This window comes from Martes martes, assembly GCF_963455335.1.
Source record: "Martes martes genome assembly, contig: scaffold_556, whole genome shotgun sequence".
Classification (NCBI taxonomy): Eukaryota; Metazoa; Chordata; class Mammalia; order Carnivora; family Mustelidae; genus Martes; species Martes martes.
Genome location: NW_027666569.1, coordinates 244 through 12,827, shown reverse-complemented (window position 1 = coordinate 12,827; position 12,584 = coordinate 244). Strand labels below are relative to the sequence as shown.

At 53.7% G+C, this 12,584-nt stretch overlaps 1 protein-coding gene across 1 annotated transcript; it reads left to right on the top strand.

Moving 5' to 3' along the window:
* Window positions 1-6,459: 6,459 nt before the first annotated feature.
* On the top strand, window positions 6,460-12,324 carry LOC308337919 (endothelin-converting enzyme 1-like; the record flags this gene model as incomplete). The annotated part of the gene is made up of 6 exons (XM_080831465.1): window positions 6,460-7,459; window positions 8,813-8,959; window positions 10,028-10,093; window positions 11,134-11,325; window positions 11,970-12,051; window positions 12,206-12,324. Exons 1-6 carry the CDS (start codon window positions 7,298-7,300, stop codon window positions 12,322-12,324), a joined length of 768 nt encoding a protein of 255 aa, XP_080687591.1. The 5' UTR covers window positions 6,460-7,297.
* Window positions 12,325-12,584: the final 260 nt, after the last annotated feature.

Sequence of the window (12,584 nt, the reverse complement as noted above, 5' to 3'; positions counted from 1 at the left end):
TCCTGATCTCAGGGTCTTGGGATCAACACCCCGCCCCCCACATCAAGCCCCACATCAGGCTCCATGTTCAACAGAGAGTCTGCTTGTCTCTCTGCCCCTCCCTCAGCTCGTGCTCTTTCTCTTTCTCAAGAAATAAATAAAATCTTTAAAAAAAAAAAAACAAAAAACGATTGCCGTGGCTCTTCAGGGTCTTTTATGGTTTGACACAAATTTTAGTATTGTTTGTTGTGTGGTTTTTTTTTTTTTTAAGATTTTATTTGAGGCACCTGCATGGCTCAGTTGGTTAAGCAGCTGCCTTTGGCTCAGATCAGGATCCTGGAGTCAAGGATCGAGTCCCGTATCCGTCTCTTTGCTCGGCGGGGAGTCTGCCTCTCCCTCTGACCCTCCCTTTCTCATTCTCTCTCTCTCTCTCTCTAATAAATAATAAAATCTTAAAAAAAAAAAAAAGATTTTATTTGAGAGAGAGAGAGAGCACCAGCAGAGGAAAGAGCAGAGGCAGAGGGAGAAGCAGGGACCGCCCCCCCAAGACAACATGGGGCTCCATCCTGGGACCCTGAGATCATGACCTGAGCTGAAGGCTTAACTGACTGAGCCCCCCAGGTGCCCCTGTTTGTTCTATTTCTGTTTAAAAAATGCCATGAGAATTTGATAAGGATTGCAGTGAATCTCTACATTGCTTCAGGCAGAATGGACATTTCAAAAGAATTACCTCTTCCAATCTGTGAGCACAGAATATCTTTCCATTTATGTGTCTTCTCCAGTTTATTTTTTCTTTTTTTAAAGATTGTATTTATTTATTTGACAGAGAGAGAGAGACACAGCGAGAGAGGGAACACAAGCAGGGGCAGTGGGAGAGGGAGAAGCAGGCTTCCTCCTGCTGAGCAGGGAGCCCGAAGCGAGGCTCGATCCCAGGACCCTGGGATCATGACCTGAGGCAAAGGCAGATGCTTAACGACTGAGCCACCCAGGCGCCCCTTTTCTCCAGGTTCTCTCACTAATGTCTTGTAGTTTTCAATATGCAGGTCTTTCAGCTCCTTGGTTAAATTTATTCCTGGGTGTTTTATTCTTTCTGATGTAATTGTAAATGGGATTATTTTCTTCATTTCTCTTTTTGATAGCTCCTTATTAGTGTAGAGAAATACCACGGATTTTTATGTATTGATTTTATATCTTGCAACTGAATTTGTTCATTAGTTCTGACAGGTTTTTGGTGAAGTCTTTAGGGTTTTCTGTGTTCTCTGCAAATAGTGACAGTTTAACTTCTTCTTTTCCAATTTGGATGCCTTTTATTTCTTTTTCTGAACTAATTGCTCTAACTGTGACTCCCAGTGCTATGTTGAATAAAAGTGGCAAGAGTAGGCATCCTGGTCTTTTTCTGATCTTAGAGGACAAGCTTTTACCACTGACTATGATGTTAGCTGTGGGCTTGTCATATATGGCCTTTGCTATGTTGAGATACATTCCTGCTGTAACCACTTTTTGAGAGTTTTCCTCATAAATGGATGTTGCTTTTATGCAGTCAGATGCTTTTTCTTCATCTATTGAGAGGATCAGATGATTTTTATCCTTCATTTTGTTAGTGTGGTACATTACATTGACTTGTAGACATTGAGCCATTCTTGCATCCCTGGAATAAATCCCACTTGATCGTGGTGTATGATCCTTTCAATGGCTTATTGAATTCTGTGTGCTGATATATTGTTGAGGATTTTTGCATCTATGTTCATCAGGGATATTAGCCTATAGTTTTCTTTTCTTGTGGTGTCTTTGGTTTTGGTATTGGGGTAATGTTGGCCTTGCAAAAGAAGTTTGGAAGAATTCCCTCCTCTTCTGTCTTTTGGAAGAGTTTGAAAAAGATTGGTATTAATTCTTTGTTGAACATTTGGTAGAACTCATGTCTGGTCCTAGACTTTCATTTGTTGAGAGATTTTTGGGGACTGATTCAATCTCCTTACTAATAGTTGGTCTGTTCAGATTTTCTGTTTCATCATGATTTTGTCTTGGTAGGCTGTATATTTCTGGGATTTTATCCATTTCTTCTGTGTTGTCCAAGAAGAATGCAAAAGATAACACTATGTACCTGTTTATGTAATGTATGTATACATGAAAGGGTAAGATGTTTCTGCTCCCTAAGAGCTAATTCTCTCCCCCTTTGGGGGCAATATTGTCCCTGTTGAAAATGCATAATATAGGGCCTTATAGGTAATTTTAAGGCATTCCTATATTCCAGAGCACGTTAGTGGGGTTTTATTTATTTATTTATTTTGTCGGGGGAGGGGCAGAGGGAGAGCAAGAGAGCGTCCCAAGCAGACTGTGTGCTGAGCATGGAGCCTGATGTGGGGCTCGATCCCATGACCCTGAGAACACGACCTGAGCTGAAACCAAGAGTTGGACACCCAACTGACTGCACCACCCAGGTGCCCCCCTCCAGGGCACAAGACACTAGTGCTATAAACTCCACACCCAGGGTTCCACTTCTGTGTCTAATAGACGTTTCAGCTAAAGATGTCAGAAACGGAACTGCTTATCTCACTCCCATCCCTAGACTCCCACCTCTCAGCAGCAGGCCCTTGCTCCGGTCCAGGAAACTCGGCATCTATGACTCCTCTTTCTCTCCCACTCCAACTGCCTCTCGCCTCCTCTCTGCTGTCACCCTGGCCCCAGCCCACATCATCACTCACCTTGTCTGTGCAGTGGCCTCCCACCTGGCTGTCTTGCTTCAGCCCTTGAACGCCCAGTACCTGCCAGGCCATGGGTGTCCTACGGGAGAAGACGGAGGAGAGGAGGTGGGGTGTGTGCTGGGGGTTGTCCCAGTGGGCTCCATGAGCCAGAGAGAGGCAGGGGGAGCAGTGGCAGAGCTTGACCTGCCAGAGCTCCTGCCCCAGCCAGTGTCCCTGTGGGGATACAGGGGCTGTGAACGCCCCTTGCTGGTGAGGCCTGTGCTCCTGTCCCTTCCTGCCCCACTGGCCTCATTTCCTCCCCGTGCCAGTCTCTGTCTGGCACTGACCTCATCACTCTCTCGACATCCAGAAATGTCCTTCCTCCTCAGAAGCGACACTGGGCTCTGTTCTTCCAGCAAATGCTGCTTAGGGCTACTGTGGGCCTTCCAGGTACAGGCGAAGAAACAGAGATGGCTGGGACGCGAACTGGGGGCTGAAGCGGCCCAGGCCCAGCTCCCCACATCCACTCCGCACTGAGCCCAGAGTCCAGACAAGGTTCCCTGGGCTTCCCCTGCCGTCCTTTCTCAGGCCCTCCTGGCCTTGGTCCTCAGAGCTCCTGCCCTCCCTGCAGTCAGGTGCTCTGTGACTGTCCCGTTGCTCTCTGTCCCGCCTGCCAGGCTACGGGCCTCACGGGGACAGCCCTGAGTCCATGTGGCCTGCCGCATTCTCCCCCCAGCCCAGCAGCCACCAGGCCGTAGGAACTCAATAAACCTTTGCGGGAAAACAAGTGGATGTGCGATCCAGGGCGTGGAGCTCAGAGGAAGGAAGTTTGAACTCATCAGGAGCAGCCTCTCAGCGAAGGAGAGAGGGGCCATGCGCTCGAAGGACGCTTGTAAGTGATAACGCAGGGATTCTGTTGGGGCGAGATGGAAGCCTGGAACTCCCTCTACTGAGCACTGCCAGGCCCTTCCTCCAGAGCCTTTCTTCGGGCCTCTTATCTCAGTGGCCTTGGGCAATAGGAGAAGGCGATGCCAGATCCGCTCGTGGGCCAGAGCGCACAGAACACACTCCCCCCACCGCTGGCCCTGGCATTTCAGGGTCATGGCCAGAGCCGCATGTGCACGGTGAGATGCCGCTTGCAGGCTCGGGTGAGCAGTGACTTTCTTGTTCTTTCCCTTCTAAGAGCTTAGCTGCTGGGAGCCATTGTCAGAGAAACAAGGCTCCTAGGCTAGGCGGGGGGGGGGGGGGGGGGGGCGGAGTGGAAGCTCCGCTTTGCTTTCCCTGCAGTTCTGCTTCCCGAGTCTGAAGCAGGGGGACGTCCAGCTCTCCCCGTTTCTGCCCTCCCCTCCAGGAGGCCTCGTCTCATGCTCTGGAGGGACGTGGGGGACACACTGGTATTTCCAGGCCTCTGCAGCATGGCAGCCTGTGGTCCCCAGGGCTGTCACTCAGGTCCCCCCTCGTCAACTCAGGCCCCTGGACCTCTGTCTCTCTCAGGGTTGTCCTGTCTCTGCGTCTCTCTTCAGATTAGCCCAGGCTGGTCCAAGGCCCTCTCCAGGGCCGTCACCCTGACTTCAGCAAGATGGGGGTGGATGCTCTCAGCCCAAAGAAAACCAGGATACTGGTTATCGTAAGAACTGGGGGGAGGGCAGGTGGGCTCTTAGGACAGGGCTGGGAGAGCCGAAGTGACCTCATGTCCTCTGCACCATGGGCCACATCGACCGGGTATCTTTTCTCCAGACAGCATGCCCTTCTGTGCTTCTCATGTTTCCTCAAACTCTCCAACTTTCCCCTCATTTCTACCTGGTGAATAACTTCTTACCTTAATTATTATTATTATTTTTTAGGATTTTGTATTTATTTATTTGACAGGGCTAGAGAAAGAGAGAGAGAGCACAGGCAGGTGGAGTGGGAGAAGCAGGCTCCCTCCTGAGGAAGGAGCCCGATGCGGGGCTCGATCCTAGGTCACCAGGATCATGACCTGAGCCCATGGCAGCTGCTTAACTGACTGAGCCACCCAGGTGCCCAAACTTCTTACCTTTAAAAGAACCGGCTTGCGGTGCCTGGCTGGGGAGTATGTGAAACACGCAGTACCTGACTAGGTATTGTGAGTTCGAGCCCCACACTGGGCGTAGAGCCTACTAAAAAAAAAAAAAAAAAAAAAAAAAAAAAAAAAAAAATTTTAAAGGAGTGAAATATAATTTTAATTCTATTAATTAGAAGAGTCAGAAATTCTTTGTTTTTTTCAAAGATTTTATTTATTTATTTGACAGGCAGAGGTCACAAGTAGGCAGAGGGGCAGGCAGAGAGAGAGAGAGAGATGGAAACAGGCTCCCCGCTGAGCAGAGAGCCCAACTCGGGGCTCAATCCCAGGACCCTGGAATCATGACCTGAGCTGAAGGTAGAGGCTTTAACCCACTGAGCCACCCAGGCGCCCCTAAAAAAATTTTTTAAATTAAATTAAATTTAATTTTTTAAATTAAAAAAATAAATGAGGGTTAAAGCCTCTGCCTTCGGCTCAGGTCACGATCCCAGGGTCCTGGGATCAAGCCCCGGATCGGGCTCTCTGCTCAGCGGGGAGCCTGCTTCTCCCTCTCCCACTCCCCCTGCTTGTGTTCCCTCTCTCGCTGTGTCTCTCTGTCAAATAAATAGATAAAATCTTCTAAAAAAAAGTAATAATAAATAAATGAAAGAACTGGCTCAAAGATAGAGCCCCGCCCCCAACCCCACCTCACACCATCGAAGGGTGTGATTTTTCTCTGGGTTACACAGTCATTTGCCTTAACTAAAGTACTTTTGGGACACCTGGGTGGCTCAGTTGGTTGGGCGGCTGCCTTCGGCTGGGGTCATGATCCCGGCGTCCTGGGATCGAGTCCCGCATTGGGCTCCTTGCTCGGTGGGGAGCCTGCTTCTCCCTCTGCCTCTGCCTGCCACTCTGTCTGCCTGTGCTCACTCACTCTCTCTCCCTCTCTCTCTCTCTGACAAGTAAATAAATAAAATCTTTTAAAAAAAAACCTAAAGTACTTTTGTGTCTCTGGGTCATTTCTTTGCTTGACTGCATTCACCATTAGGCTGTGAGCGCCCAGGAGGCAGAGAGTGAGCAGGTCTTTTTCGTGTCTATAAAACTCCGAGCCCAGCCCGGTGCCTGGCACTTGGTAGTGCCATGCTGGGGCCCTCATGAAGGAGCATCTCAGGAGAGGCTCCACGGGAAAGATGGCCTCTGGGAAAGGCCTCGAAGGCTCTAGGGTTTCGACAGCACCTCATACAGGAAGGCTGGAATGAGCTTCTCCTTTATGTGTTTGCTTGTTTGGTGTCTGTGTGCTCACACTAGGAAGGAAGCTGCACGGGGACAGGGACGTTGTCTTTTGTGTCCCCGAAGCAGGCGCAGTACCTAGCACAGAGTAAGCATCTGGTATCTGTTTAGCGGGTGAATGGATAAGGCAGACCCTTATCTGTCAGAAAAGTGTTGGTGGAGAAGATGGGGCTTGGGGGGCGCCTGGGTGGCTCAGTGGGTTAAGGCCTCTGCCTTCAGCTCAGGTCATCATCCCAGGGTCCTGGGATCAAGCCCCGCATCGGGCTCTCTGCTCAGCAGGGAGCCTGCTTCCCTTCCTCTCTCTCTGCCTGCCTCTTTGCCTACTTATGCTCTCTGTCTGTCAAATAAATAAATTAAATTTAAAAAAAAAAAAAGATGGGGCTTGGGGGCAGGGTGGTCTTTGAAGGAAGCAAAGGAAGGAGTTTCTGGATCCAGAAGAAACAAACTTGAAATGAGGAAAAGTGCCTGGAGCAGGGAGGGAGGAGGTCCCCAGGGAGAAGCAAGGCGGACAGACAGAACTGAGGGGGCCAGGGACCCAGGTACCATTGGAAACAGGGCTCTGAGACAAAGGCTCAGGCACAGGAGCCCCAGCACATAGTAGGCCCTTCATGACCCGAACCGGCACATAGTAGGTCCTTCATGGCCTGAACAGCAGGATGTGGTCCCCTTCACTGGACACAGGCAGGACCCTGCCCTGTGTTGGTGCACATACAGGAGTGTGGCCCTCAGCAGGTGGCACCTGGACCAGGACACCAAGGACAGGGAGAGGGAGAAGGGGATGACTAAAGTCTCTCAGGTGTCCTGGTGCAAGGACGGAGATGCTGACTGCGGAGTCAGGGAGAGAAATGGCAGCAGCACTCCGGGTCAACTGTACGTCTGACGAACAAGGCAGGCCCCTCGGAGGAGGAAGGGCAAGGGTGCACGAGGCCTTGGAAGCTTCCGTTCGGCTCCAGTCTATCACGAGAGAGGTCATCTGGGATCTGAGAGCCAAGACAGGCCTCTTTCCCGCACACCAGGCGGGGCTGTTTGGGCCCCGCATTGGCCTGCAGGGAAAGCAGGCCATCCTGCTGGGTGGTCCTGTGCTGCCAACCAAGGGACACGTCTACAAACCTGACTGGTGGACCGGAAGAAACATGGTATGCTCTTCTTATTTGCAGTTAGCAAAAATTAGGAAGCACCTCAGTTTGCTGGGCTCTGCCCAGGACAGTCACATACCCGCTGTGGCTGAGGCCTTGCGGCTGTCCTGATAGGCAGAAATCCTAGTTCTTTTTACAGCTGAGCACATCAAGGCTCCCGGAAGGACTCCCCCAGGCCACCCACTGAGCAAATGGGGGCAGGTTGCAAACTGCTATCTCCTATCATTCCAGAAAATTCCACGGCCAGTGTGAGTGAGGCAGAAAGGAAGGCCCAAGTATACTACCGTGCGTGTATGAATGAAACCAGGATCGAGGAGCTCAAGGCCAAGCCCTTGATGGAGCTGATTGAGAAGGTGGGTTCCTGGAGCTGGCTTTCCTGGCTGTCTTCTGGCCTGTGCCACCTGCCTGCCCGCCCGCCCCCGGAACCGCTGGTTCCCGGCTACCTCACACCCCCAGCTGCCTCATCCAGCTGGACTTTAGAACCTGTTGGAGCTGCATGTGTCTGAGTGTGTGTGTCTGCAAGCTCGGGCATGTGCTCATGTGCACACACGTGTCTGCAGGTGGGAATCTCTGTATTGGGGGGGTATGTGTCAGCATCGTTGTGGATGTCTGTCACGTGCGTGTGTCTCCGTGCACCTGTGTGGAATAGGGACTGTATTTACAGAGAAAATGTTTCTCTACTTTGCTGCTTCCTCTTCCTTCGAGGGCGTGTCTGTGTGTGAGGAGGGGTATGTTCCAGAAGGACCAACAGAGAATCTTGGATCAGAGGCAGAACCTCACCCTGTAAGGAAGGCCCCATGTACCCTAGGCTTCCCCGTCCTCCTGCAAGGAGGTTCTTGCCGAGCATCTCCTGGTCTTGGATGTACTCTTGGGGGGCCGCCCACGGCTGGCCAGGCTGCTGGCACCCACAGAGGGTGGCCATGCATGTTTTCTGACTGTCCCATGCTCCCTCAGTGCCCTGCCTCGGAGCTTGGCTGTGGGAAGGCATCACAGCAGGGTCGGGAGCTGTGGGCACCGGAGCTGGACAGCCCTCCCTTCTGGCACAGGCCCCACCTGCCAGTGTGTGCCAAGCCAAGAAGACCGAGGAGATTACAGAAATCCCAGCTCTGGGGCGCCTGGCTGGCTCAGTCTATAGAGCCTGCAACACTTGATCTGGGGGTTGTAAGTTTGAGCCCCACGTTGGGCATGGAGCCTACTTGGAAGAAAAAAAAAAATCCTAGCTCTGAGAGAAACTAGCGACCACTGTTTTATCAACCTTATATTTATTTATTTATTTACTTATTTTAGTTTTGTTTTTTAAAGATTTTATTTATTGGGGCATCTGGGTGGCTCAGACGTTAGGCATCTGCCTTCAGCTCAGGTCATGGTCCTAGGGTCCTGGGATCGAGCCCCGCATTGGGCTTTAGCAGGAAGCCTGTTCTCCCTCTCCCACTGCCCCTGCTTGTGTTCCCTCTCTCTCTCTCTCTCTCTCTCTCTCTCTTGCTATGTCTCATTGGCGCACTTGGTCAGGATCTGTCTCGCCCCAGCGGCGTCTCATGTGTACTGGTCAGAAACCCTGGTGAGGACCGTCCCTTGCCCCGGCTCTTGAGGCTCAGGAGTCAGATGACCGCTCCAGGGTCACAGAGCCGGTGAGCGGCGGAAGCAGAATTCACGCTGGGGTCTCCCTGTCACCTCATCACCTCGCTGTTCCCTCTTGCTCCCCACAGCTAGGGGGCTGGAACATCACCGGTCCCTGGGACAAAGACAACTTCCAGGACACTCTGCAGGTGGTCACCTCTCACTACCGCACCTCCCCCTTCTTCTCTGTGTATGTCAGCGCCGACTCCAAGAATTCCAATAGCAACGTGATCCAGGTGAGCCGGCCTGGAGCCCCAGGAAGAGGAATGGGCATGTTCTGAGTCTCACCTCATGACCTGTTCTGAGTTTTGCAAGTGCCAGGGCTCAGGGCAGACTTGCCCTGGAAGACAGGCTCTGGGTTTTGGAGCCGGGGTTATTTCTGAGGCTCTGAACCATGAGATTTGTATAGGCAAGAAGTCATGAAAGCGCAACCTGCTGTTTTTGGGTGTGGGATCGGGGTGGGTGGGGGCGGTCACCGTGGCATAGATGAATCTCTGAGATTCGGACTGGTCACTGTGGGCCCCAAGAGTGATGTCAACTTCTGGGTCCCCCATCCTCGCCTCCCGGCCTTTCTGGTCCTGAGTCCCACTCTTCCTGCTGGAGCCTGCCCTAGCCTTGGTTGTCAGCGCACCCAGGGAAGCCCCTGGTCTGCCCACCCTCCCACCCTCCGATGCAGAAGCCAGGAGCCCAGGCTGGGCTGAGGTTCCTACTGAGCTCTGTCTCTCCCTCATTGCGTGACCTCGGCAAGTGACCTCTCTGAGCCGAAGTTTGCTTATCAATCAAAGGAACCGTAGTAACACCAACTCTAGGTTGGCCCGGGTGCGCCCACGAGGCTGTGCGGGCTGCTGGTCAGGAATTGAGGCTCCCCGACCTGCCACACCCTCCGCACACCCTCTCCCGGCGACCTCCTCTCTGATCCTCACTCCAGCTCAGCGGGAGATCCTAGTTCCCCTATTTTCCAGAGGAAGACCCGGAGGGAAGCTTCGGTAGCTTGACGAAGGCCAGGCAGGGTGTGAGTGGCTGTTAACCACCGCACCATCTTGGGAAGTTTTTAGTTAAGTAGAAGCGCTGTGCCCAGCCTCAGAGAGGCTGAGAGAGGAGCGTGGCTCTGACTCTTCAGAAGGGCCCAGAATCCCTGCGTTTGGGCAGGTATGCCACCAGACGTGTGTCAGTCCCTGCCCTGGGTGGGCGCACCCCAGAGGTGACCTCCACCACCAGCTCCTGCTCCTGCTGGCACCCGGGCTGGTCCCGTGTTGCCATGTGACAGGAGCCCCCCGCCCCCCCACTCTTGCCTTCCTCTCCAGGTCGACCAGTCTGGCCTGGGCTTACCCTCAAGGGACTATTACCTGAACAAAACAGAAAATGAGAAGGTGAGTGTAATGCACGGGGAGTGGCTCCCAGCCCACACCCATGGTGTTTTACCCACTGGGTGTCTCCTGAGGGTCCACACCTATGTGGGTCTTCAAAGCTGGAGTTGCACAGAGGGGTCACTTACCTGATGGGTGCTAGGCAGTCCCTGGCAGGGGAGGGGACCCTCCCCCCACCCCAGGCTGGCTATTTCACATTCAGGTGTCGTGGGCACAAGAGGCAGGGGACAGGTGTCCTTTGTCCGACTGTAGAGCGAGACAGCAGTAGTGGTCACTGTGGTTTATGGACTCATTTCTGGCCCTCCCAGTAACCCTGCAGGTACAGAACATCTCTGAACTTCATTCCCCCCACCTGCCTGGTGGGCATTATTTTTACCTTGCCTTTTACAGAGGAGCGAGCGAGGCTCAGAGACGCTAAGTGACCCACTCAAGGTCCCACAGCGGTGAGGCTGAGATTCACATCCAGACCCACTGACTCCAAAACTCATGTGTCTCACGATGTCCTGGGGAAACCTTGCCTGCGGGTCATCGTCTCTCGCTGCATTATCCGCCCACTTGCACTGAGCAGGCAGCCCCCCTGTGCCCGCTGCTGGGCGGATACTGGTGACCTGGACAGGCATGTCCCAGCCCCCGGGGCTTGGGGCCTAGCAGGGAAGGGGGGCATTCATTAACTAAACACCCAGTTACAGGCGTAGTGACCAGTTGTGGTCACTCAAGGGTGAGCTGAGAAAGTTGAGCACGGGAACCTAATTCCAGTCTGGGGACACAGTGGACAAGTGCAGCTCAGAAAACTGTTCTAAGAACTGAAAGACGGTCTGTTGGTAACTTTCATGTGATAGGCCATCGGAGAGCGGGTGTGGGCTGGGACTGCAGGGACCCACCTGCCGGGGACCTGTGGGCTTTGTCCTGAGTGCTTTGGGTAGCCAGTAAGGCAGCGCAGAGCCAGAACCTTCCCCGCGGTGGCTTGGCCCCACCCCCCCACCTTGTCCAGTGGGCCGTGCGTGGGTGATAGCACTGACGTGTCGCGGGGGCCGGGCCCACAGGTGCTGACGGGGTACCTGAACTACATGGTCCAGCTGGGCAAGCTGTTGGGTGGCGGGGACGAAGACGCCATCCGGCCCCAGATGCAGCAGATCCTGGACTTTGAGACAGCGCTGGCCAACATCACCATCCCCCAGGAGAAGCGCCGGGATGAGGAGCTCATCTACCACAAAGTGACCGCTGCTGAGTTGCAGGTAACGTGGAGGCTGGGACACGCCCAGGGCTTCAGGACATAGGGCGCTGGGCTGGGGTTTCTGTACCCACTTCATCAGTCCTCAGAACAACCCTATGAAGCAAGGATGGTTGGTTACCCCAGTTCACAGATGGGAAGACTGAGGCTCAGACACATTCAGTTACCTGCTAGAGGCCGTACAGCTTTTCTGTAACAGCATTTACCTGGGGAGGCTCTAGGGTCATGATGATAATCACCCACACTGATTGGGCATTTCTGGTCTCAAGCCCCAGTCCTGTGGAGCCTGGTGTATAGCAGGGGGCGTGAGGGGTGGTTTTGTAGTCACTTCTCCCTGGGCCAGGCCAGGAGGTTGAATGACATGTTCAAGTCCCCGAGGCTCCCTAAGTATCAGGGGAGCTGGACAGTGGACTCAGGCTTGGCTCACGGGATCTCTGCTCTTGACATGACCCTTGGCAACCTCCTGGAGGTGTAATGCGGTTGCTTGCTCCCTGTCACTGAGTGTAACCCAGCTCTGAAGCCAGCAGCCCCTCTGCCAAAGGCTACCCCGTGGTGGCTCCTTGTGACCTGCAGGTGGTGAATTGAGGTGATCACCTGCCAGTTTCATCTTTCCAGTTCACCCTGTGTTGGTGTCTGGTCTTATCCCAGGTCCCCAGGGTCACAGAGGAATCAGTTTCCTGCCATTGCCTAGGAATGCCCGGGGAGGACTGCTTGCCCGCTGGGGAGGATGGTAGGCCACTTGGGGTTCCACCAGGGCATCTGCTTCCTCCTGCTCTCCTTGACCAGCCAGGTCCTGCCCGTCCATTAGAGCTGGCAAATTTCCTCTCCTTTCAGGAAGAACATCATCCCTACCTTTTTTCTGCCTCCATCCCTCCCTCTAACAGGGGTGTATGGGGCCGCCCTCGAGGCCTTGCTCCGGAGGTACTTCAGGTCAGGGAGGCACACCAGCAAGGAGACAATCCCGGACTCGCTGCTGAGTGCTTTGGGAAAAGGAGGGCCCTAGGGCAGGGACAGGGCCAAGTCAGGGAAGGGGATCTGCTGAGTGGGCCAGCGGTCTGGAGGCTGGCCGGCTGTCCCAGGTGGAGCTGCTGCCCAGGCAGAGCTGGGGCTGAGGGCGATAGGGCCGCTTCTGGGTGCCAGCTGCCCATTAGGTCCCCGGAGATGTTGGCATCGGGGTGAGCGGGGCCGCGTGGTTGTTACGGAGATCAGCAGGCTGTCGGCTACCATCTGGTGCTGTTTTTCCGCCCCGAGGCCCAGAGGTCG